This window comes from Bos indicus x Bos taurus, chromosome 9, assembly GCF_003369695.1.
Source record: "Bos indicus x Bos taurus breed Angus x Brahman F1 hybrid chromosome 9, Bos_hybrid_MaternalHap_v2.0, whole genome shotgun sequence".
In the NCBI taxonomy this organism is placed as follows: Eukaryota; Metazoa; Chordata; class Mammalia; order Artiodactyla; family Bovidae; genus Bos; species Bos indicus x Bos taurus.
Window position 1 is genome coordinate 89,930,285 of NC_040084.1, and position 27,477 is coordinate 89,957,761.

General features: G+C 43.3%; 1 protein-coding gene across 12 annotated transcripts in view; it reads right to left on the reverse strand.

The window, feature by feature from the left end:
- Positions 1-20,516, reverse strand: part of SYNE1 (spectrin repeat containing nuclear envelope protein 1) — a 496,771-nt gene extending 476,255 nt beyond the window's left edge. For 9 of the 12 annotated variants that reach the window (XM_027551874.1, XM_027551875.1, XM_027551879.1 and 6 more), the window contains exons 1-2: positions 19,838-20,513; positions 9,551-9,842 (exon numbers count right to left, since the gene is read on the reverse strand). In XM_027551874.1, coding sequence (XP_027407675.1) covers positions 9,551-9,617 — 67 coding nt within the window. In that variant the 5' untranslated portion in view covers positions 9,618-9,842; positions 19,838-20,513. Of the gene's footprint in view, positions 1-9,550; positions 9,843-19,327; positions 19,416-19,837 lie in introns of those variants that run through there. The other 3 variants (XM_027551881.1, XM_027551880.1, XM_027551870.1) reach the window with 2 other exon arrangements.
- Between the last annotated feature and the right edge of the window lie 6,961 nt (positions 20,517-27,477).

Sequence of the window (27,477 nt, forward strand, 5' to 3'; positions counted from 1 at the left end):
TGCCTTGGGGAAGTGGGGCAAGACGGCAAGACTTAGCAACTAAATAACAACAACCTACCACCTCAGTCTTGGTGGAAAATCCCAGAACCATCACAGTGTTTCAAATAATGCAAACACCCCTAAAATCATATTTTCATTAAGTCCTAGAGGAGCTAACTCAACCATGACCAAAGCAATGAAAAGAGATGACACCAAATCCATAAAGACTTTCTCCAAAACATGAGGGGAATGCTATTAGTTTTGTTATGTGGAATGAATCTAGAAAGATAATGCCAAGGGAGGCAAGTGGAGATTAGAAGTGGAGGAGGCGTGCTGAGACATAAGAGTCACACACAGGCATCCAAAACGGCATCAGTGGGTGCACCATTCTCACGATGACAATCCTTCAGTTTACAGCAGGGCCGCCAACTCCATGAGGATGGAGAGCTGACTAGAGTCTGAGTGAGAGCTATTTTATCCTTAGGATGCAATTTTAATTGGGCTCAACATCAATACAGAATTAGATTTCCTTAATACTTAAGGAATTGCTCGTATCCTGACTTCACTTTCACTTTTCACTTTCATGCATTGGAAAAGGAAATGGCAACCCACTCCAGTGTTCTTGCCTGGACAATCCCAGGGACGGCAGAGCCTGGTGGGCTGCCGTTTATAGGGTCGCACAGAGTCAGACACGACTGAAGCAACTTAGCAGCAGCAGCAGCAGCAACTATGGGCAACACACAGGACCATTCTCTTATTCTTCCAGAACAGATTTTGAAACTGTATGCATATGTCCTTGCACCACCTCGGGCTTGATATTTATGTATAAAAAACACACAATCTTTTTATATTCTATAAACAATGAATCCTGCACATGCTAAGAACTTTAATGGTGAGAACACGGTTGATCACTCCCTCCTTGAACTCTCTCCTTTAGGCTTCTGTCTTCTTTCTTCTGATCACGTAGGCTGCAGCTCTCCGTCTCATATATGGGTCTTTCCTCAACCCCCAATGCTGGATGTTCTATTTCTCTAACCTCTTTTCTATCTGTTCTTGCTCCCTGGGTGGTATCAGCCCATCTCACAGCTTTAAAACCTATGGGTGCCTATGATTTCCAAATGTTTTTTTCCCAGCTGTGTCTTCACTCTTGATCTCTACAGTCATCAACATTCAATTACTGTCCTGAATGTCCACCAGCCATCTAAAATGTTTTTAGATTGATTCACTGGCATGAATTTGACCTAATTTCTGCCTTCAAGGTGGTTTGTCCTCTGAGTGGGTGGATTAGACACTACATGTGACTTTCTTGATGTTCTTTCTCAGCCTTCTTCCCAACAGTCTTATGCCTTTCCTCATTTCCAAATGAAAAACAAAGGGGCTACCCTGCACTCTTCTCTCTCACAGACTACCTCTAAACCATCAGCAAAATCTTTCTGCTTTACTTTCAAACTATATCTAGATTTTCACCACTTCTCTATCCACTGTTTAATATCTAGGCGAAACCATTCTTATCTCTTCTGACTTACGAGAGTTGACCCTCCAGGTCGCCCTGCTTCCACTACTGAAAATCAGTATGATGTTAAGTATTCGTATTATATGCTCTCAAACAATACTTACGAAGCATCCATATTATGAAGTGCTCTGTGCTAATCAACGTATCAGGCACTGGCAGGAATTTGACCTAATTTCTGCCTTCAAGGTATTTATCCTCTGAGTGGGTGGATTAGACACGACACGTGCCATAATGCAAAGCAGTACCAACAATGGACATAAGAGTGCAACAAGGTATTTAGAAAGAGGGGAGAGAGTTTCCAATTGTATTGGCAGTAAGGTCTTCATTGCGGACGCTGTATTTAGATTGGGCCTTGAAGATAAGTGGAGTTTTCAGTGTAGTCTTTTCCAACGCTGTCCCAGCTGGAGACAGAAAAATCATACATCTTGAGAGCACTGCTAGTGTCATCTGACAGACATCTGGGGCCAGGTAGGGATTCAGAGGGGACAAATGCCAGACAGTTAAGATGGAATTAGAATAGGATGCCAAGCCAAGAAGTTGGGATTTGATAGGGAGACCAAGAGTCTAGGAAGAATTTCATCATGAATGTAACAAAATTAGTAGTATGTTAACGAGAATTAATTTGGAGGCAAAGTGTAGGAATATTTTATGTTTTATTGGTAAGCCTTCGAAACCCTTATGTTTAAAGGCCTGCCACACACTGTATCAATAGCAAGAAAGTGCACCCATACCCCATGTCAAATACACTTTATACATAAATAATGTTTGAATTGGCTGGATTTACATTTGACTAGTTCACATAATTTTAGCATTTCCAGTGGTCATGTATGGATGTGAGAGTTGGACTGTGAAGAAAGCTGAGCGCCGAAGAATTGATGCTTTTGAACTGTGGTGTTGGAGAAGACTGTGTTGCGAGTCCCTTGGACTGCAAGGAAATCCAACCAGTCCATTCTAAAGGAGATCAGTCCTGCGTGTTCATTGGAAGGACTGATGCTGAGGCTGGAACTCCAATACTTTGGCCACCTCATACGAAGAGTTGACTCATTGGAAAAGACCCTGATGCTGGGAGGGATTGGGGGCAGGAGAAGGGGATGACAGAGGATGAGATGGCTGGATGGTATCACTGACTTGATGCACATGAGTTTAGGTGAACTCTGGGAGTTGGTGATGGACAGGGAGGCCTGGCATGCTGCGATGAGTTGCAAAGAGTCGGACACGACAGCGACTGAACTGAACTGAACTGAAATCCTTGCTAATTTTGACTTAGCAGTTTACTTTTTCTACTTGAGAGTCAATATTTTTACAAGCCTTTAAAAATCCTGAAGGCCCCAGGCACTTTCACCGTAATACATAGTGGATAAAAAGGCTCTGCAAAAGGAAAGGCTTTCAGGACAGGGCATTATACAAATGTAAACACTTTGATACATTTAAAAGTAATAGGAGGGTGTAATATACCTTTAGGAAGGAGAAATGTGTTTAAAGCACTGTAGTTACAAAAACCATGTACATATCTGAGGAGTCAATATAGTCACCCACTCAGGCTGGACATGTGTCCTTAAAATGATTTTATGGTCAAAACCCAATTCTGATTAAAACTCAAAAAAAGGTTTTTTAAAAGGAGGCAAATAAAGTAGGATCCAATTTAAATGGTTTCTTCCTTTGTTTTAACATATGTTTTGACTAATTTCATTTTCAGTTCTTTAATTTAGAGATCATGATTTATCTATTCATTCATCAAATAGTTATTGAACTAATATGTTCCGATATATCCCTGTTTTGTGACAAGTTTTGTGTTATATTTAAATTTGAGATGCTACCATATAATATCCATTATAGGCAGAAAAAGATTAAAAGGAGAAGTTCAACCTAGATGTGATAAATGGATCTTTGACACTACTTTGTACTTTAATAAGAAGAGTCATTAAGTCAGAGTAACAAAGTATAAAACTTAATCTTCAAGGCACTATAAAAAATCAGAATCATTACAAGATGACAAACTTTTACACTCTACCCAATGTTTAATGTTGTCAAAAGAAAATCAGTTATTCTACTTTTCAGTCATCTTCTTTTTTTAAGTCTGAGGTCTTTTATTTTTAACAGTAAAACGAACAAAAACAGTATCTGTAGGAAATACTATATGTAGCCAAAAAAGTTTAACATTGCTCCTAAAAACAATTTTAGGGGAAGGTCATGATTATGTTTTTTGAACAGTTAGTGAATTTCAGAACTACATCTCCAAGAGTATGTGTTTACTCCCTTTCTTATTTGTTTCTCTTTGAATTTACTCACAATGTTTAAAAATCAAAGCTTAGGGTCTTCCCTGTGGCTCAGCAGTGGAGTCCACCTGCCAACACAGGAGACATGGGTTTGAGGTTTGATCTGTGGTCTGGAAAGATCCCACATTTCGTGGAGCACCTAATAAGCCTGTGCACCACAACCATCGAGCTTGTGTTCCAGACCCCAGGAAGTGCAACGACTGAGTCCGTGGGCAGCAGCTACTGAAACCTGAGCACCCTAGAGCCCGTGCTCTACAAGAGAAGCCACTGCGATGAGAACCCCGCGCTCTGCAACAAGAGAGGAGCACCCACGCTCCAAAACTAGAGAAAAGCCCTCGTGACAAAAAAGACCCAGCATAGCCAAAAAAAATCAAAGTTTAACCTTACAATCAAGAATCCTTCTTTTTAATAGATCTCCATGTGACACTCTAGCATGCCCATCTGGTCTTCTCTGGCATTTACCTCTTGCTCTTCCAAGTTGCATGAATGCTATCCTGCCTTGAAATAATCAACACTGATACTTTATATAAAAATCTTTCTAGATGATCTTCAAATGAAAACTATGTAATTGATAAAAGTCAGTCAACAAACCCTTTTAAAGCAAACATTATGCAGAAGCCCTAGAGAAAATGACAAAAGCCTTAACCTCTTGTCACTCTCTTAAAGAAATTTATGATCTGAACAGTTCAACATTTACTTTTTCAGATGTGATTATAAACTAAAGTAGCTTCCCAGCTGGCACTAGTGGTAAAGAACCCACCTGCCAATGCAAGAGATGTAAGAGACGCAGGTTCAATCCCTGAGTTGGGAAGATCGGGCTTCCCTTGTAGCTCAGTCGGTAAAGAATCTGCCTGCGATGCAGGAGACCCGGGTTTGATTCCTGCATTGGGAAGATCCTCTGGAGAAGGAAATGGCAAAAAACTCCAGTATTCTTGCCTGGAGAATCCAATGGACAGAGGAGTCCGGCAGGCTACAGTCTATGCAGTCACAAGAGTCAGAAATGACTTAGCAACTAACCCACCACCACAAACTAAAGTGACTCCATGAGCCACCTGTTAAACAGATTCCCTTGGTCAGCCTTTAGGCTTCCCGGGAGGTTCAGTGGTAAAGAATCCTCCTGCCAATGCAGGAGACATGGGTTCAATCCCTGGGTCAGGAAGATCCCCTGGAGAACTAAATGGCAACCCACTCCAGTATTCTTGCCTGGGAAATCCCATGGACAGAGGAACCTGGCATGCCATAGTCCATAGGATTGCAAAGAGTCAGACATGACTTAGCAACTAAACAACATAGTAAGTCTTTTAAGAGCAGAAAATGTATGTACATATTATGCGCAATTAAAATTTAATGCCCTATACTATGCCAGTGTCTACTATTTTCTTTTATTTAAATATTAAAATGCTTATATTTAAATTGATGAAAGTTACATAAACATTCATTTTTCTTAACAGCAAATGAAACTCTGCATTGCAGTCTGTCTGCTTATCCATAATTCAGGATCCCAGCCTAAAACATTAAGCCCAAACAAGCACAAATATTGGCAAAAGTGAAATATTGAACTGCTACAGGTAGGAGCATAAATTATTATGTCACAATCTGTGCATGTGCTTTAATTTCCTAGCACTGGAAACAAAAACTAAGACAAAAAAAACAGACAACAATTATAAATGTAAACTAAATAAGTAAGAGAGAAAAGCCAAGGTGTCATTATTCAAATCTCCACACTTTTTATTCGTTATTTATGGAGCTGATATGACAATAAAATCCAAGAAGGGGGGAAAAAAAACCCTTAGTTATGTGGATTATCTATCCAGGCAAAGTAATGAGGATTCTAGAAGAATGTTCTTATGGAACTGAACTTTGAAAATATTAATAGTAACTCTGATTCTATTTAAGTTAATAGAAATAAAAGAGTATATAATAAAAGAGTCGTGTCGCACTCTTTGCAATCCCATGAACTGCAGCCCGCCAGGCTCTTCTGCCCATGGGATTCTCCAGGCAAGAATATTGAAGTGGGTAGCCATTCTCTTCTCCAGGGGATCTTCCTAACCCAGGGATTGAACCAGGGCCTCCCACACTGCAGGCCGATGCTTTACCATCTGAGACACCAGAGAAGCCCAATAGAAATTTACTTTTCCTCAAAGAAATTTCACTCATTTGTCTTAATTATCTGGGCAATAATGGCGGCCCCTCGTTTATTAGGATCTTGGTCATTGGTTTGGAGATTCTAACAGGCAAGAACAGTTACTCAATACCCTTGGCAGAAGACGGGTCTCCTCCATCAGAGGAGGCTGACTCTTCTCTGGGCTCAGAGCAACAGTAAGAAATAGTGAGAGCTAAGCTGAGGAGGAAACCTCTCTGGCTGAATCAGCAGAATTAACCCAGGAGATCCGTAGGTTAGCAGAGAAGTCCTCCTGATCAACTTTCCTTCCACCTCTGCCGTTTGGCTTCCACTAATGCAGGTTCGATGGGTAGCATCTTGTAGCTAAGCAGACCTTACATTTCCCTGTTGCCAATTAACCTATTTTATGAATCACTTGATGCTAACAGTTAATGATACCTAGTGCAAAGGAATTTTCTCTCCTGAATTGTAAGGTTTACTGTGCTAAATGTGTCAGGTACCCTTAAGACATGTTATAACTCTTATACTACAAAGAAAAAAAATTATACAGCAAGTACAGTCCATTATGTAATAAAATGACTAGCTTTATACAGTATAGAATATATTAAAAAGTTAACATTCCTCCCCAAATTTGCATGATGAGCCCAATGTGTGACAAACCGTTAGGCTCAATCTTCTCATCCAATTTTCTTCTGACTACTGGGACAATTTGTCATGTGACAGTGTTCGCAGTTTTAAAAGCACTTTTTGTCTGTTATCTCACTGAGCTTGACAACAATCTTGAGAGAGCTAAGCAAGGTAAAAACAGTCCACCTTTTGCAAGTGGGGGTCCCTAAACTCAGATGTGAATTAGGACATTTATCATCACAGGCCTAAGGTGGGGTGAGGGTGGGGCTCCAGGACTTTCCCATACTTCACTCACCTCTCAAGAAAAACCACTTAGGTCCCCACCCACAAGAACAAACAAAACACTGAGGCATCAGTACCCTTCTCTCTCCTCTCACCCCTAAACATTACCTTAATTAAATATTTTTAGTGAAGCACAGTCACTATACAATATTATATATTATACGTATATAATATAGTGACTCACAATTTTTAAAGGTGATACTCCATCTTCCAGATGGGAGGGACTGGCTGTGGGGAAAACTGGGTCTTGCTCCGGTGGGCAGGGCCATGCTCCGTAAATCCAATTTTCTGCTGTTGGGTGGGGCTGTGCTCTCTCCCTGTAGTTTGGCCTGAGGCAGTCCAGTTCTGCAATCTGCAGACTCTGAAGTGAAGTCGCTCAGTGTCCGACTCTGCGATCCCATGGACTATAGCCTACCAGGCTCCTCTGTCCATGCAATTCTCCAGGCAAGAATACTGGAGTGGGTTGCCATTTCCTTTTCCAGGGGATCTTCCCGACCCAGGGATCGAACCCAGGTCTCCTGCATTGCAGGCAGATGCTTTACCATCTGAGCTACCAGGGAAATCCCTGCAGACTCTATGGTAGGGCTAATGGTGATCTCCTTCAAGAGGACTTATGCCAACACACCACGCCTCCCAAGACCACTGCTGCCATGCCCCTGACCCCCGTGGCAGCCAACTGTCGACTCCATCGATAGCTATCATAAAACACTGGCTAATTTCCAGGTGGGCTACAATACATCCTTGTAGATTACTTATTTTATACATAAGTTTGTACCTTTTACTCTCCTGGCCCTATACTGCCCCTCCCCTCTGCCTTCTCCCCACTGGTATCCACTAGTTTGCTCTCTATATCTATGAGTCTGCTTTTTTTTTGTTATATTCATAGTCTGTTGTAGTTTTTTTAGATCCCACATGTAAGTAATATCCTATAGCATTTGTCTTTCTCTGTGTGATTTATTTCACTTAGCATAATGCCCTCTAAGTTCATTCTTGTTGCTGTACTACAAACAGTAAATAAAATAAAACACTGAGGCATGTATTTTTCTCTCCTCTCATCCCCAACCACTACCTTAATTAAAGAACTTTCATTCAAACCAAAGTAAGTATAAAGAGAAGCGTGTTCATAGGACCATGATCTAATTCTGAATTAAGTGTTTTGAAATTTACTGTCTACAACTTTCCACTGTTGTCAGTATGTATCTTATCCAGAGAAATTTCACATTTAATCACTCAAAGGATAATCTGCTTTATTACCTAATTATCTTCCTCACACTTTTGCTTATCAATCCATCATTTTGAAGCTGAGGTTACTGAGGCACAAAATGGTTCAGTCCTTTGCACACAGGCGAACATAGACAGTGGACTGGAACTCCAAGTTCAGTGTTCCATCCGCCCAAGAAAAGATACACAACTTAAACTGCAGATCCTTGGCACTGGACAGACCCAATCGGAGGTTTTTTAAGCCTGTGGAGGAGGTTTCTGCACATACTAAGCAATGATCAGTCCTTCATCCACCCAGGTTCTTTCCAGCAGGACAAGTGGGATTTTTCAATAATCAATGTGAAACAAGTACCACCTGCACTGACGCAGCACAAATCAGCCCAGGCAGACAAATGCGGGTGGGGGCCACACAACTGCATCTGACTGCTTCAGTCAGATTGCCCATCTCTGTTCAGGCAAGAAGAACATTCAGCTCCACTGATCACCTGATTTTCTATAACTGGAAGCGTGTACCAGGTCATGAACACCCAGATGTAGTAGTTCAGTCTGTATTTGAAAGTCAAAAGTGCCCAACTGGAAATAACCACAATGCACATTAAATGCATTATAAGCAAGGAAAGTCGGGCTTTCCCACTTAATGTGATGGCTATGGTGCCAAGCCACATGCTCACTGGCTGGAGACACTAGGAAACCTAAAAGCCAAGCTACTGCATTATGTTCAAGCTCCCTTGACAAAGATTAGAGCAAAACCGTGCTAAGTATGGATATTTTTATATCCTGAAAATAGCCACGTGAAGCCTGAGAGAAGAGATGACTGTGACAAAGAAGCAATATTTTTATATATGCGTCCATGATTTTTTTTTGTGATTCCAGGAATACACGTATTAAAGAAAATTCAGAATTAGAAATTCATCTATCAGCTTCCATAACATTTCACTGCTAACTCTCTTCTATAAAACAGTTCGCTGTCCGAGAAGAACACAGGTAAGGGACATGGTTCCAGTCCATCCAGGCTACTAGTCACTGACCTCATCTCATCACACGACCCCTCTGGATCTCTTTGTCTCTTTTTACTGACAGACTTTCTAAATATCTAAGAGCTTTCTCCCTGGGATAAGGGAACCACTTGACTACGGCACACAGTTATCTGCTCACCACTGTCATGATATCCTTATCAGGGCCTTGTCATGCCGCTGCGTCTTCATCTCTTATTGAAGGATAGGTTGCCTATAACTCGGAATTCCCATATGGACACTGGATTAAGAGCCATTAAGGTCACGCTCACCCAGACACAAAACCAAAACAGGAGCTTTGTCTTTTTTTCTACTTAAAGAAGACGGCATCTTAAAATAGCGTGGATACTAGTTTGAAAACATTAGGATAAAAGCCATCATTGTTATCCCCTTGCTGTAGTTTCATAAAACTGAATAAAAAGGCAAGCAGATTTGGAAAGAATCTGAGATAAGTCAGTATTGCAAATTTAGAGCCTCTAATAAAATAAAACAAAAAACCCTCGAAGCGTTTTTTTACCTTGCAGCCTCTGCATCACGTTGGCGATGTCCCGAGGGGCCCGCGAGGCTGCCCTGGAGGCGGCCATGGCTGCGCCTGAGGACGGAACCACCACGGGAGACTCTGTGTCCGGCCGGGTGTGTCCCTACACCACTCCAGAAAACATACTTGAAGTTCTCCGGTTCTTTCAAGTGGCAGACGATTGCCAAGTCCCAGGCACTCACAGCAGTCCGGGAGGAAATCTCCCAGAGATCCAACCACTTCTTTTTCTTCTCTTGCTTTAAGACTGTCTTCTCAGGATGAACTCAGGATTCTGAAAACCAAATAGAAAAAAAAAGGTTCAATATTTTTCAAAATATCAATATAGGTCACACAAGTGCAAAAAGTAGAACTATGCTTATTTAATTTGAAGAGATGATTCATTACCAAGTGAAATGACTAATGTAAAAATACTTAAAAATCTATAAAGTGGTAGGCAAATATGAGGGCTTCCCAGGTGGCTCGGGGCTAAAGAATCTTGCCAATGCAGGAGATGCAAGAGGCGCAGGTTCAATCCCTGAGTTGGGACGATCCCCTGGAGTAGGAAATGGCAAGCCACTCCAGTATTCTTGCCAGGAAAATTCCACAAACAGAGGAGTCTGGCAAGCTATAGTCCATGGGGTCTCAAAGAGTTGAACCCTACTGAGCACAGCATAGCACAGGCCAAATGTGAGAAATTCCCATGATGCTTGATAAAATAAACAAACACTTGAAACATACACAATAAATTTGTCTGCTAAAAGGAGAAGTGTTCACGTTTTTCTATGTTTTCTTTTTAAACTAGTCTTTTTTTCACCAACCTATGAAAATAAAAGTACTTTTACCCAAAACACCAAGCATTTCTCAATATTCACAAGTTCTCTTATCTGGGTTGTTTTAGCCGGTTTTGCACGCCTACTCTGCTCTGTTTTGTCTGTACACTTTTCAGGAATGAGATCAGATCTTAGCTCCTAAAATTTGATGAACTGAAACAGGATAAATATAAAATTTCCTGTTCAATTGCTAAGTCCTGTCTGATTCTTTGTGACCCTGTGAACTGCAGCACTCCAGGCCTCCCTGTTGAGTTTGAGACTCTGTCATTTAAAGAGACAAAGGGGTTTGATTTTGTTTTTTCCTCCCCATAGAAAGATTCTAAAGTAAACTGTAAGGCCGTGGTGGGGTTGAGGGCTAAGCAAGAGAGGACATTCTTCTTCTAACCTCTTCCTGAATTCTCTGCTTTGGTCAAGTCTAATTCATCATGTTGGACTGGGGAAGCAAAACAGAAGTAGGAGAGCAGCTGATGAAATCTTGACATTGAGACACGTGCTTTGAACAAGGATTTCCTCACCCTGTTGCTGCTGCTGCTAAGTTGCGTCAGTCGTGTCCGACTCTGTGAGATCCCAGAGACAGCAGCCCACCAGGCTCCCTTGTCCCTGGGATTTTCCAGTCAAGAATACTGGAGCAAGTTGCCATTTCCTTCTCCAACGCATGCATGCATGCTAAGTCGCTTCAGTCGTGTCTGACTCCGTGCGACCCTATGGACAGCAGCCCACCAGGCTCCTCTGTCCACAGGATTTTCCAGGTAAGAATACTGGAGTGGGTTGCCATTTCCTTCTCCCTTCCTAACCCTAGGGTTGACAGAAGAAGAGGTCTTGCCATGAATAGGACAATTAATGACAGAAAGAGAAGGAGCGTGAAAAATGTACATAGAGAAAGAAATTTAACCAAGACGCCAAACCAAGGGGGCCGATGTGAGCACGACACTTTTACAATTCATACTCATCTCTGGGCTGTGATGATGAAGGTGAAGAAAGGAAATAGGGTGAGTCAGGGGAGAAGGGCAATAGCAAAATTGTAAAGAAAACAGTTCCTCTGTGCGGGGCAGTCCACTTTTAGCAAGAAAATAGGAAGAGTCTGTGAGGGCAATCAAACGTCATAACATGAATGTGTGGTCATAAAACCAGCAATATTTATGAAGAATTGGTTAAGTAATACACTGTAATTACAGATTACAACAGATTTTTAAAATAGCATTAATACTAGCATATACTGGTAGCTGGCTGAATTGTATGAATAAGCTGAGAGCATCGTTTTTAGACTACCACCTTAAAAAGGATATAAAACACCCTACCCTGCTGCTACCTTGCACATTTCTGGGGCCAGAAAGAGTGTACTGGCCCCTTAACAAGTTCGGGGGCTGCGATGCAGTGAACAGCATTACCTCGTAAGAAGGTAAAGACAGATTTCTCTTGGCTACTTGCAAAGATACTGGAAGTAGGACCCAATATTTGACAGCTTCTGAGCTAGAGAGGTACCTGTGTGTGGGCAGCTCCCCCAGGGATTCTTAGAGAAGAAATAATTACTACCAGCCAGCCCTCATCCATCAAGATCTTAGTCCTGCTGGAGCTGTGTGCCCATTAGTAGCCTCCATGTCCTAGGGAAAAGCATTCCACAAGCCCACATACCAAAGCTACCTTAATTTGAAGACTGATGGACAGTGAGCAATGCCTGAAGGATCTTACAAATGGCTTTCCTAAACTGTTACAAATTAAGGTTCTCCAAATACAAGATCATAACTTTCTGAAGTCTAGCTAGCTAGCTACAGATATACTAGGTAGAAATGAGGGAAGAAATTCATTTTAATTTAGCTACCCAATGCCAGACCCTGCTCAGCACTGGATTTCACAGATGATTAAGACAAGGCCCCTACCATCAATCAAGAATTAGAGAATTAAAAGGGATTTCTTCATGCCATTGCCTTACAGATCACCATGCTCCTAGCTCTTCTAAATCATGTTCATCTTCTCAGTGCAGTAATACTGAAATAGTTCCCTCTCTCCCTCCCTCCCTCTTTCTGTCTCTGTCTTTATTTTGATACCACATTGAACTCAAAGCAAAGTTTAAAGCAAAGAGGAACTAAAGAGCCTCTTGATGAGGTGAAAGAGGAGAGTGAAAAAGCTGGCTTAAAACTCAACATTCAAAAAACTAAGATCATGGCATCCAGTCCCATCACTTCTTGACAAACAGAAGGGGAAAAAGTGGAAACAGTGACAGACTTTCTTTTCCTGGGCTCCAAAATCACAGTGGACCATGACTGCAGCCATGAAATTAAAAGATGCTTGCTCGTTGGAAGAAAAGCTATGACAAACCTAGACAGTGTATTAAAAAGCAGAGACATCACTTTGCCAACAAAGGTCCATATAGTCAAAGCTATGGTTTCTCTGGTAGTCATGTAGGCATGTGAGAGTTGGACCATAAAGAAGGCTGAGTGATGAAGAATTGATGCTTTTGAACTGTGGTGTTGGAGAAGACTCTTGGGAGTCCCTTGGACTGCAAGGAGATCCAACCAGTCCATCCTAAAGGAAATCGACTCTGAATATTCATTGGAAAGACTGATGCTAAAGTTGAAGCTCCAATACTTTGGCCACCTGATGCAAAGAACTGACTCAATGGAAAAGACCCTGATGCTGGGAAAGACTGAGAGCAAGAGGAGAAGGGGATGACAGAGGATGAGATGGTTGGATGGCATCACTGATTCAATGGACATTACTTTGAGCAAACTCCAGGAGATAGGGAAAGACAAGGAAGCCTGGCATGCTGCAGTTCGTAGGGTCACAAAGAGTTGGACATGACTTAGCAACTGAACAACAACATTAAGCTCAGAATTTCTCTGTTTGAGTCCATCTTTAGTTCATGTACCTGGTGTTATTTCCACAGTATAACTAATACATTCTGAGTGCCAGAGTTCAGTGCTAGATAAACAGGATGAATACAACACGTAACCTATTGTTTGAGAAGCTTAGAATATAGAAAAGATAATTCAACAAAAAATCATGGCTAAGTGCAAATACAGAAATAAGGGATATAAAGCATAGGCAGTATACCAATTTGCAGGTTCTGAGAGTGTCCTGGGAGGGAACAGCTTCTGCCCTGAGCCTGGTAAAGGTGTTAGAGTTAATCAGGTGAAAAACATGGGATGCATTCCAGGCAGAATGAATAACTTGAGCAAAGGCATGGACACATGAAACAGCTTGACCAACAGACAGATAGTGAGGGACTCGACCAGGTGACATTCTGGGGCTGAAGCTGGAGAAGGAGGGAGCAGCCAGATGGCTGAGTGTTCTGCTCAGAAGTAGGTTCTGAGTCCCCAGGAGGCAACAGGAAACGCCGAGGGATTTTAAGCTGGAAGTGATCATGTGCAATTTAGATTATTCTAGCTACATTTTTAAAGGGTGTATTTGAGGTTAACAACACAAAGCTCCAGGAAGATCAGTTAGGAAAGCATCTTAGGGACCCAGCTGAAACATATGAGAGACTGTACAGGATAGTGAATGAATGGAGAGTAAAATCCAAAACATCTTAAGAAGGCAGGATATGCAGGACTTGCTGATTGGTGGGGGAGGGGAGACGGGAAGTGGGAAGTGGGGTCCTCAGGGGATCTTGAGGACTCTCAGGGTTCTGACTTGAGATTCTGTGTGGGCCATGGGCTGAGTTCAGCACTAGAGTGGCTGTGCAAGTTATTATTTCCCCAAACTCTGCCTTTCATACCCTCACATTCTTGCTAAGCAGTTTCTTGATGACTCCTTCACACTCTCAGCTAATGTAACCCAAAGGCTTCCTGGACCCAGGACCCACACTGCGTGTGAAGCCACACCTAGACGCAGCACACTTTCAGCAACTCCATTTCTTCTGCATCAACAATCCACACTCTGATAAGAGCGATTCATCTTATATCCCTCACCAATGAGTCTCATCTCCCTCTAACCAGGCTGTGAACCTTTTGCAGGCACAGAGATCACAACTATTATTGCTTTGACATCCTAACCATTGATATCAACTACATCCCTGAACACATCCTAGCCCCTAAAACATATTTCTGTTTTATTGAACAATGTTCACATTACTTTACCTCTGCAGGGCAACCCCCAGAAAACTTGTTCCTCCCTACAGTAAAAGATGTTGATGCAACATCCTTCCCTTTTTAGGCATGAGATTAAATATTTTGCTTTCATCATTCATGTACACACATTATTTCCTACTTTGTGAAATTCTGATATTCTTGCTTTTTACTGATACTTAAATTTAAAGAGGAAAATATGCCCCTTTAATTTGATAAGAAATTTCAAATGAATCAAACAATGATCATAAAAGGAGGTTTTACAAGATATGTGCTCGGGAGGTTAGAAGATGTGAGTTTAAACTTAGCTTTGCTCTGATTGGGCTTCCCTGGTGGCTGACTTTAAAGAGTCTGCCTGCAAGGCAGCAGACCTGGGTTCTGTCTCTGGGTTGGGAAGATCCCCTGGAGAAGAGAATGGCAACCTATCCAGTAGTCTTGCCTGGAGAATTTCTGGGACAGAGGAAACAATCCATGGGATCGCATAGAGTCGGGAACAATTGAGTGACTAACACTTTGTTCTGACAATCAGGATGATTCTGAGCCGGTTCTGTGTGGGGAGGTTCTCAGCAATGTCCTCAACAACCCCCTGACATGTGGAGGATGGTCCGCAGAAAGGCACAGACTCTGGACTAAAAAGACATGGAAGTGACTCTTAATTCTGCCTCTTCCTGCCCATGTGGGCATGACCTACAGAACCAGAACATCAGAGGAAGGTCCGGCACCATCAGTGAGCTCACTACCCCCAGGGTAATTAACAGTTTTTAATTGGGTGCAATATACTGTAGCGGGTAGAGGAGGAAGAGGTGGAAAGGGACTGGAAGAGAGAATTAGAGAGACATTGATGGGTCATGGACCAATTAATAGTCCTGAGACCGTCTCCAAATCCTCTCCAGAGAAGAAACTAAGATTACAAAGTGGCAAGCAACATCCACTACACCTAGCAGAGAGGTGAGATTCCTGTATTGATTATTTCATACAGAAATGCATTGAGAATTCACATGTAAAGGACACACTGCTACTGGGTAAACATCAGTAAACAAGATAGATAAGCCCCCTTAGAGTTTGTGTACCAGAGGGAAAGATGATATAAACAGCATTATAACAAAGTAGGTCATGTATTGTAATGGAAAAATGCAGGGTACTGTGGGAGCAAAGAGAACATCCAATCAATACCATCTGCTGCATTTATCGTGTGGGCTGCAGAGGGAATTTAGACGATCTACTGTCTGGGATCCTCCTGTCTGAACAATGGGCTCTTCTTAACCCTGAGACCTATGAAAAGCACAGGAGTGAATCATCACAACCTGACTTTTCCAGTCAAACAGAGTGGAATGGACTTTTCTGTCCATTCTAAGCAGAATGGACAACTGACTGCTAAAGCAGTCTCCTGTTGGTGCTCTTAAAAAAGAATTCCGTATCATCCCTGAATATCCACTGGAAGGACTGATGCTGAAGCTGAAGTTCCAATACTTTGGCCATCTGATAAGACAAGCCAGCTCATTAGAAAAGACCCTGATGCTGGGAAAGATTAAAGGCAAAAAGAGAAGGGGGTATGCAGAAGATGAGATGGCTAGATAGCATCACCAACTCAGTGGATGTGAATTTGATCAAACTCGGGGAGACAGACAAGGACAGGGGAGCCTGGCCTGCTGAAATTCATGGCGTCACAAAGAGTCGAGCACGACGGTGACTGAACAACAACACTAGAAGAAACACTGCTAAGCCACAAGACTATATCTTTAGAAAATGTAACAAGTTTTTAAGTATTAGGAAACTACAGCAGAAAGTTACAACCTCTGAAACAACCAGAAATGATATGGCTCATTTCTAGGCAAAGAAGATGAACTGAGACCATAAAACATACACAGATTCACATCTGTATGTAGCACTTCATTAGCTGTCTCAATATGTACAACAGCACTCCTGTTAATACTTCCCTGGTGGCTCAGATGGTAAAGCGTCTGTCTACAACGCAGGAGACCCGGGTTCGATCCCTGGGTTGGGAAGATCCCCTGGAGAAGGAAATGGCAGTCCACTTCAGTACTATTGCCTGGAAAATTCCATGGACAGAGGAGCCTGGTAGGCTACAGTCCATGGGGTTGCAGAGAGTTGCACACGACTGAGCAACTTCACTTTCATTCCTGTTAAAATCCACTATTAAAAAATTTTGAAACCTAATAAATACATTTCAACACCCCCTTCTACCAGTCCTTAGCCGGAGTGAGTCACATAGTGTCTAATTTTACATTTAATTATTGTTTTTCTCTATGCATCCTTTAGTTATGGTACTAATTAATGAATACTAAGACAGCTAAATGGCTGGGGAAAAGAGGGATATCCTGTAGTCACTACAAATATATTACAACATCTGTGTACTGGCTATCAGTGTGTAGTGCTGGTAATTATTCACTGTTATGAACATTACACCTCCCCCCAAAAGAATCCACCTGCCAATATCAGGAGAGGTGGGTTTGATCCCTGGGTTGGGAAGATCTCTGGAGAAGGAAATGGCAACCCACTCCACTATTCTTGCCTGGAGAATCCCATGGACAGAGGAGTCCATTAAGTTGCAAAGAATCAGACGTGACCAAGCACCCACAATTCATGAATGTTACAGGGTAACAAACAAAAATTGGTCCTGTCCTTGGAAGAACAAATGTGCATGACAGATACTGTATCGTAATTGAACTTTCTTCGGTTCGCCTGGAGTGTAAATCCTGCCCAGAGATATCTGCTCCCCTTCCTCCCCAGCTTGGCTAGAGTCTAGACTGCACTCTGTGCCAAACAAAAGTTCTCACTGGTTTAGACCACAAGGAAGGACACATTTAACACTTTTAAGAGAAGATATGGACTTCCCTGGTGGCTCAGATGGTAAAGCATCTGTCTAACAATGGGGGAGACCTGGGTTCAATCCCTGGGTCAGGAAGATTCCCTGGAGAAGGAAATGGCAACCCACTCCAGTACTCTTGCCTAGAAAATCCCATGGACCGAGGAGCCTGGTGCAGGCTACTGTCCATGAGGTTGCAAAGAGTCGGACACGACTGAGCGATTTCACTCGCTTCACTTAAGAGAAGATAAGCAGATTTCCTCAAAGAGGCGTCTTGGGTTCAGACCACAGGGTGCGGCTGCAGTCTCTAGGCTGGGGCCGCCTGCCCTGCAGGAGAAGTTGTCACCAACCTTGCCCAGTCATGGGCTTCTCACATCCGGTTTCAGTGACACCTCCCTTCACCTCCAAGTAGCTGTGTGAGCTGCATAATTATCAGAAATCAGGTCCTACAGCAGCACCCTCCCCACTAAACACAGCAATGCTTGAACATTTTTAAACAGCAAACTACCTTTTCCCAATCCTTACTCCTTTGCAGAGAAGAATCAAGTGGGGGAAAAAAAATCTTACAACAAAAAAGAAATAAACCATTTTATGAAGAAATCATTAGTTAAGACAGATAAAAGTGAAGCTCTAATGTAATAACTGAGCAAGTATTTCCAAAGGCTAGCAATATTATTATCTGAGTCAGTCTGAGACTGTGGCTTTTATCTTCTGTGTGAAATAAATATATTCAGTTAGCATTGATTGGGCACTTTTGTTCTCAATTTGCCACAAAGTAATAAACAGACTCAAAAATGCAAGACAAAATAGCAATGTTGTTTTATGACATCTTTCTGGTGATGTCAGGAACTTTTTATCCATCCTATTAATCTTTTTCCTCATGGAGAACAGCAAGCCTCTCCAAGAAGAATCCTCATGACTCATGGTTAAGTCAGCATTTTATACAGATGGGGGTCATATTAACAACCTTTGCTTAGTCGAAAATTATCATACTTTCTCTTGCACAAGTCTGGCTCTTGCATACAAATGCTTTCTTTGGAAAAGTGGATCTCAGATGAAGACAAAAATAGACAAGCATTAAGGAAGAGGGAGGGAAAAAAAATCATTCATTTTGAACTTTCTTAACATGCACAGAAAAATTTCAGATGCATACAGGTTTTCTACCCCCAACCGAAAAGCTCAGAAATGAACATTCTGGGATGCTAAACCTCACAGCTGGTGTCTCCCCACTGCCCCGAACGCCCTCACCCCTCCAGTCCACCCCCCTCAGCCGGCACCCCTGCTGAACCTGACTCTATTTATGAAAAAGGGCCTGAACTTGAAGCCCTTCAGATCTGTTATCCCAGACAGCCCTCCAAACCCCGTTTCTCAACCGGCTTTCTTTCCCTGATGGCTACTAGCTGCTTTATTTTACATTATTTTCGTGCCCTTTGCCATACACCTGCCACTCGGCGAACCACCATTTCACAGAACTCCCTCTGGCAGTGATGCAAAAAATCTGTCTGAAACGTGTCTTTCTGGAAAGGAGATGAAAGTTATCTTGCCCTCTAGCGTAGGCTCCGCCTGCCTGCCATCGCAGGCGACAGCTGGAGTAGTCTGAAGCCCCGGCCTCCTTGGTTCTTCAAGCCCCCGGGGCTGCACTACCCATGTCCCCTCCCCCAGCCCTTCCTAAAATAGTCAGTGGAGGAAGGGAGGCTCCTGGAATTTGTTCAACGCCCTACATCTCCCATCTGATAGTAGCAGCAGCCCCGACCATCGCAACAAGAGGGCGGCTGCCTTTTGCTTCTGCGTCTCTGGACCCCGGGAGAAGTGCCACAAGCGGAAATGTCAAGTCGGGGTTGGGGGGCGGATATTAATAGGGATATGTACGTAGGAGATGCTGGCAGTACGCCCCCCACCTCCGTATCTCCCTGAGTACCACACACGTACACACACCACCGCCACCATCACCACCTTCTCCCTCCCGTTAAGCACGCACGACCCGAACCTGCAAGTGCAAACTTGCTTACAATCTGTCTGCAATTTGTTCGGCTGGCACCCAAAGCCTCTCTCTTACCTTCTCTCTCTCGGGCTCGTCCAGGTGCCGGGCAGCGCAGCGAGCGAACCCGCGGCGGCCGGGCGCGCTGGGGGCCGGCGGCGGTGGCGGGAGCCGGAGCGCGCGGCTGCGGGGCTTTGCGGGGCGCCGGGCGGCCCCGGTGACCGAGGACGGCACGCCGGGGGCCAGCTCCCGGGCCGGTGGCGGATCGCCCGCCGCCGCGCTCCCGGGCCGCTCGCACGCTCACTCACTCCTGCGCCCAGCCGCTCGGAGACTCTGCCCTCCCTCGGCGAGCGGGTCCTCCTTCCGGGTGCACCCGAGGAGGGGGGGTTCAGGCCTCTCCCCAAGACCCGCCACCCCCCAACACCACCCCCCCGCACTGGGGTTCGGCTAGGGAAGGTCGGGGAGGTTCCCGACGCTGCCCGTGCGCCGCCACGCCCCTCCCCGCGCCCGGCGCCCGGCGCCCGGGATGCGCTGGTCCCCGGCACCGCTGGGGGCAGGCGCCCAGGCTCTCTCCCCGGCTTCCCCTACCTCCTGGAGATGCTCGGCCGCCTCCAGCGTCTTGCTGCAGCGGCAAAGGCTTTCCGCGGCTCTCTTCCTCGGGGAGCCTTTCCACCAGGTCCACCTCCCGGGGGGTCGAGGAGGAAAGAAATGGCCGAGAGCGCCGGGAAGGAGATGCTCTGCCCCAGCTGCTAACTTTTGCCTGGGATTTCCACCGCCCGGCTGACCTTTCAGGGCAGAACCTATCTTGAAAGGCTGGGGAGGTTCGCTGATGGTCCCAGGAAGGAAGTGATGCTGTTCACTGGGGACATTTCTCTGGCTCCTTTTCAATCAACTTTCGAAAAAGATCCTAACGGCTGACCTCTTCCGCAGCATGCAATTTAAGGAGACGGGTCAGACTATATAGGCTTTTGTTCTTGTGGTTTATAAAGCTTCGATTTCCGGAGGAGACATCCGACCTCTTGATATTTCTTCTTGGTTATTCGTCAATATGACGCTGGAGAACTGCCTTCAGGTTCTTCCCTCGCGCTCTCGGCGAGTCTGTCATCACAAGTCCTTCTCAAGGTGTCGAGGAGATCCTGGGGTTGCCGGGTAGCCTCCTGAAGAATGTATTTTGTTGTGGTTTTATGGTCTCCAAGCAAAGTCAAACACAGCCTCTCTTTACCAACAAGGAAGCCCAGGTCCAAGAGGACTGCAGGCAACAAACAATTACAGCTATGTTGCAAGAATCTTAAAAATAATAATTACTCTCAAATTTTCAATCTGAACAAATCGTTTTTTCCATTAGCTACGTTTGCAGAATGGGAGGCTGGAGCTTTTCAGTGGACAAAGTTTTTCTCTGCCGTCTGCCTTTCCCTAGCTCACTGCCAACACGCCACTCTTTAGCTTTGCATTTTCTTCGAAGGCCTTTCTTTCTGGATTCTAACAAAATAATAATATCTGAAATGAATCTAGTGAGTTAATCTGATGTGTTTCCTTGTGTTTACATATTTTAGAGACCAAGGAATGAATCTCTAATTGCAGAAACTGGTTGTGTCAGGGAGTCGGGCCTGGAGAGGGTGGTGTCAGGGGTCACTCTGAACATATCCTCTGCCTCAGGGTGACACTCCGCATGGCTGCCTAGAACACCTTGTCGAGGTGACCCACCATAGCCTAGTCATACAGTTACCACCCTCTGCCTGCATATGACTGGACTGAGATCCAAGCTGCAGACCTGTCACTCAGGAGGAGAGGGTGAGAGGGCAGCTGAGCTCTTCCTTGCAGTCTGTGCTTTCATCTAACCAACTCACCCACCAACTGAAACTCCTTCCCTAGACTTAGCTGCTCTTCTCCCAGGAGCAGACAGGCAGGAGCCTAGGGCTTTCTGGCTGGCATTGGTTGCCTGATGAACTGAATGTCCACTCTCAGTTCATTTTTATCCTCCACCGAAGGACTAAGCACATCATCGACTTTTGGGAAAGGCTTGTCTTTTTTCATAAACCCCAGGGAAGTGTGTTGTAGCTTCATTATTCGACTGTATTGTTCAAACACCTACCATATCCTAAATATTGTCCTAACTGTTGGAGCCACAATGGTGAACAAAACCAAACCTGGCTCCTGCCTTCACTGAGCTTCCAGTATAATCAGGAAGAGAGACATTGATCAAAAAAACATGCAAATAATTATAAAACCCCAGCTTCCAAAAGAAGGCAAATACTTTGAGAGCCTCCAATGAAAGGAATCAATTTAGTTTAAAGATCAGGAAGACTTTGCTAAGGAAGTGACTTTTGAACTGTGAGCTGCAGGAAAAGAAACTTGGACTAAGAGGAAGGCAGATAGACTGGGGTCTAGAGTAACACTCCAGGGCAAAGGATCCATGGAAGAAAAGCACATGGTGCTTTTGAAGAAGTGAAAACCCATGGGACTGCAGAAGAGAAAGCAAGGGAGGGAACAGGAGCTTCAGTGGAAAATGGGCCCCCTGAAACTCAAAACAAAGCGAAGGGCAGATTGTGGACGTCTTAAAAACCAGCCCAAAGAGATGGATCATTAGGGGAAGTCTTTACAGTGCTCGAAGTGGTGCAATGTGATAACACTTAAGTCTTGAAGCTTTTCCTTTGGCTACAATATGGAAAACAGATTAGAAGTGGGGCCAAAATGCGTAAAGGTGGACCAGTTAGGAAGTTGTATAGTAATCTTTTAAAAAGATCATAGCCCTCATCATTACGGTGATGGTGGTGGTGAAAGTGCATGGGTTCAAGGGATGTTTAATGGATAAAAAGAGTGTGAGACATAAGGTCGTCTGTGGCAGAAGGAAATCATAATAGTATAAAGTCTTGGATTTTGAAACAAGAAAGGCCTAAGCTTAAGTCTCAACTCCGTCATTAACTACCTGTGTGAATTTTAGCTAGTAATTTAACCTCTCACAAGCTCAGATTTTACAAACTCATAATCAGGATTATAACAGCGTATCTCATTCATAGGGCTGTTGTGGGGAGTAAATGAGCTAATATTGGCAAGATTTCATAGTTCAGAGCCTGGTGTGATCAGAAAGTACAGTATAGCTAATGTCATTTTTATAGTTATAGTTATTATTGCCATGATTCTAAACATTTAGATGTTTCTAAAGTTGGCAAATAAAGAAAATACCGACTCTGCTTTACAACAGGCTGATTGAACTGATTGCAACTAGAACACCAGTTTCTGAGAGCAGCAAAATAGAACCCATGGGGCCATCACAGGCTGAGAGACAGCAGTCTGAATAGCAACCTGATTTCCTCCTCCATGGAGCTCAAGGTCTGTCCTCTTCATCTGTCTATTCTTCAGACCCTCCAAGTTTACACAGAATCTTACTCCTAAGCATCATGGCAACAGGACCAACTATATCTCTTCTCTGCATTAATAGGAGGTGGAAAAGAACAGCAAAAAAGTGCCAACTGGTTTCAGTTCAGCATTATCCCAATGGGCGCATCACTGTGTTCCCTGTATTTGTAAAATAAACCCCAATGGCCATATGAAATAAACAGTGAATCCTTTATATGGCTATCCTTTCCCTTTTATGTAATTGTGTTAATACCATGGCAAAGATTTACCACAATTAAATGTGTTGTTGATTTATTGAAAGCAGCAACCCAGGGTCTTACCAGAGGTGCATCTTTCAGAGATCTGCACAAGTGAAATTCAGTAAGCGGGCCTCTTCTTCCACCTGCTTCCATTAGTCTCAAGTCCCTTCAAAACAAATTTCTATGCACAGTGCAGGGAAACACTAAACAAAATGGCTCTTGCTTCTTAGAGGTAAAGGGGCTTTGCCTTGTCTTGACGCCGTCAGTAATGGTCTGCTTGGCTTAGGCAGCCCCTCAGTGGTAATTGCCTCTGTGGAGTTAGTCTAAGAGTTAGACTCTGTGGAGTCTGCTAAGGAGAGGGGAAGGGCAGACAGGGAAGGAGGAAGGGGTTTACCTGAAGGAAAGCTCAGAAGGATGTGGGGTTCAAAGAACTAGGATTCAACCAAATCCGCCAAAATGTCCCTCTGCAGTTCTCAACAGGGCCTTCACTTTCACTTGAGAGGCCTAGCAAGGCTTTGAACTCACTTTACATTATAAATTTGCAAGCTGCAGCAAATTTAAGTCTGTCTGATTTTTTGCTCTTCCAGCATTGTAATAACTGCAAGGGTAAGAGTTCTAGAAGCTACCTGGCCTCTGACCATGCCTTGATCTAAGATTGTAAAGTTTCTAAACTTATCTTTTTCTTTTCTTTATGGTCTTCATTGTCAGAAGTAACTGACCCATCCCATAGTTCTCCTAATTCTCTTTCCTACTATAATATTCCACAACAGTAGCCATATTGGTCTCCAAATTCTTATCTTCAGTAGGCCCTTAATTTCGAATGTAAGCTTCTTCCCCCCTCCTTGTGATGTCTCTTTAGAATTCTTTTGTGCAGTGGAATCATATCATCCTTCATCCCTGTATGTGAACCCAGGCAGGTCAACTAATCAGTCTGAGATTCTCATCTTTGAAGGTCTGGACCATGGCATGGCATGAAATAGTATGTCAGCCAGGATTCATTAAAGTAAAGTCAAAGCAGCTTGAGGTTTTGAAACAGGGATTTAGTTGTTCAAAATTTTTGCTAAGGCTGGGTGAGGTGAAGTTGCTCAGTCGTGTCTGACTCTTTGTGATCCCATGGACTGTAGCCTACCAGGCTCCTCTGTCCATAGAATTTTCCAGGCAAGAGTACCAGAGTGGCTTGCCATTTCCTTCTTGCTTTGTCTTTCATTGCACCTGCCATGAAAGACCTCGGTGACTCACTGCTGCCACCTAGAGGTCAAGGTGCCGCAGCAAATGGCTAGCGGCATCACAACTGCCTCTGCTCTGACTCCTGGTGGTGGAGCTTGGTGTCAGTCACTGTAGAACTACTGCCATAGCTGCTGGAGGGCCAATTTCTCCACGTTCCATTTGCCTTCCAAGTCTCATGTGAGAGCATGGGCAGAATGTATGTTTCATCCACCCCACCCTTCCCCAGGAAAGAGCCTGGGAAATGTAATCCCCATACTTCCAACCTCTGAGATGCAGGGCGAGTGCATAGAATGGACAGCAAAGATTGTTTTCCAACAAACAATATTCAGTACAAACACAGACTCGGAAAGAAAAGCAAACTTATATTTAAATTATAACTCATAGGAACTCCAGTTTAAAACACTGAGTCTTTTAAATCTGTTAACTCTCATATTGATAGTATTTTAGAATTTCAAGAGCTACAATTTTAAGACTGTTTTTTTAAAAGAACACAAAAAATAGCATATCTGATGAATTTTAAGATGACATCTACCCAGTGTAAGCTTGTCACTTTCTCCCCATTGTTCCTTCAAGAGCTGTTCTTCTTAAACCAGTGTTGTCTTTCCCCTGCTTTAACCGTACACTCCCATGATCATGGCCTTGATTTTGTCACTATCAATAATAACAATCATTTGATACTGATAATCTCAATGTTAACACTCCACTCTCTGACTGCTTCCTCTTTTGTTTTCAGCCCATTTATTTTTCTGCTTCAATTCCAGGAGTTTCTCAGCTAAATAGGACTTATTGCCCCTGATAAGGCCACTGCCAGTCCTTATGATGACTTTGTGTTAGAGAGGGAGCCTTCCTCAAGATGTTTCAGGTCATTCTTTTGTAGACTGTTATAATAGGCCATTTGGTAAGAAGTAATACCATTACTGTCTGCAGATGACATGATACGATAGATAGAAAATCCTAAAGAGACCACCAAAACACTATTAGAGCCAGTTACATGCCAAAGAATCAAACTGGAATGCCATTTGCACATCCTATACAAAAATAAACTCAAAATGGGTTGAAGACCTAAATGTAAGACCCGAAACCATAAAACTTCTAAAAGAAAAAGAAGCAGTAAGCTCTTTGACATTTCCCTTTGTCGTATTTTCGAAGATACCTCTCCTCAGGCAAGAGGAACAAAAGCAAAAATAAATGGGGCTGCATTTAACTAAAAAGCATTTGCACAGGGAAGGAAACTGTCAACAAAGCAAAAAGCTTGTCTACCGGATGAGAGAAGATACTTGCAGCGTGATTTACAGTAACCAAGATATGGAAGCAACCTAAGTGTCTGTGGATAGATAAATATATAAATATATATTTGTAAATATAAAATACATACACACACGATTATTCAGTCATAGAAAAGAAAGAAATCCTGCCATTAGAAACAGCATGAATGGACCTAGAAGGTATTAACCTAAGTGAAATAAGTCAGACGAAGAAAAACAAATGCTGTATGATTTCACTTGTATGCAGAACCTAAAATACCGAAACAAAGGAATAAACATAGCAAAGCAGAGTAGACTCAACAGAGAACAAACAAATGGTTGCTAGAGGAAAGGGAGGTTAGAGGATGAGCGAAAATAGGGGAAGGAGATTAAGAAGTACAGACTTCCAGCTACAAAATGAATGCGTCACAAGGATGAGAGGTACAGCTGGAGGCATATAGTCAATTTTATTGTAATATCTTTGTGGGGGGTAGCAAAACTTAGCAAATAGGGTAACTTGGAGAAGGAAATGGCAACCCACTTCAGTGTTCTTGCCTGGAGAATCCCAGGGACGGGGGAGTCTGGTGGGCTGCCGTCTATGGGGTCACACAGAGTCGGACACGACTGAAGCGACTTAGCAGCAGCAGCATAGGGTAACTAAACATATCGAAGTGATCATTTTGTAATGCATAGAAATATCGAATCATTATGCTGTGTACCTGAAACTTACATAGTGCTGTAGATAATCTTATTTCAATTTTTTAAAAGTATATAGGACTTCCCTGCTGGTTCAGTGGCTAGGAATCAGCCTGCCGATGCAGGGGACATGGGTTTGATCCCTGTTCTAGGAAGATTCCACGTGCCACAGGGCAAGTAAGTCCATGCACCACAACTGCTGAGTCCGTCCACACGAGAGCCTGTGATCTGAAACAAGAGAAGCACCACAATGAGAAGCCAAGCACCGCGACTAGAGTAGCCCCTACTCACCGCAGCTAGAGAAAGCGCACACGTAGAAAAAAGACCCAGTGCAGCCAAAAATAAAATAAATCTAAAACAGTAAAAATAAATAAATAAATTCGTAAACACTGGGAAGCAATGAATCAAAATGCCAATTATGGTTATATGTGAGGAGTAGGGATTATGGGTGACTGTTGTTGTTGTTTTCACTTTATTTTGTATGTGTTTTTGTTATCAGAAGGGCTTCCCAGGTGGCAGTAGTGGTAAAGAACCTGCGTGTCAATGCCGGAGATGTAAGAGACATGGGTTTGATCCCTGGGTCAGGAAGATCTCCTGGAGGAGGACATGGCAACCCACTCCAGTATTCTTGCCCAGAGGATCCCATGGACAGAGGAGTCTGGTGGAATACAGTCCATAGGGTCACAAAGTGTTGATGTGAAGCAACTTAGCATGCAGTTATCAGAAATGAGCATATATTGCTTGAAAAACTAGAAAGAAAATGACAAATGTCATAAAAGACATTTTTTAAACAAAGCAAGACATTTGAGTACCATCTGCCAGATAATTATTATAATAAATATACAAATAATATTTCAAATATGAATAGCATCCAGTTAGTCGTATGTGGTAGCTTGTGACTATTGATCCTACCATTTTTTTTTGTTGTCCACCCCTTTTATGTTTATCCCTCTTAAAATAATTTCAATTTCTTATTTTCCTTCCATTTATCCTTAACTGCCTTTCCTCTCATTTTCTCCTGCTCACTTGGCTGAACCATGCACCTCTGCCTGTTTGGTGCCAGCACTCAGAATGCTGAGTATGGCTGGAGAAAAATCCAGTCATACTAACTGTTCTATGCATTTATGATCACAGAACCACATACCCCTGACTACTCTGCTTCTCTGGTCAACACATTCTCCCACTTCCCTATACAAATTTCATGCATTTCCCATTTCCACAGACTTCCAACAGTCTTCCCCACACCTAAGTTTTAACTGTCAACCTTTCTTCTTCTTTCTCTTGAACATCTTAAGCAATCCAGAGAATTTCCATAGCTTCCACTGACATCTGCACTATTTGCATCAGTGACTTATATAATATTCAAACTTCTCTGCTATTGTTACACAAGAGTTCTTCAAGCTCCTCAATAATGCAGTTCCTCCACTTACATACTCAATCCATCCTTCTTGCCAACAATACTTTC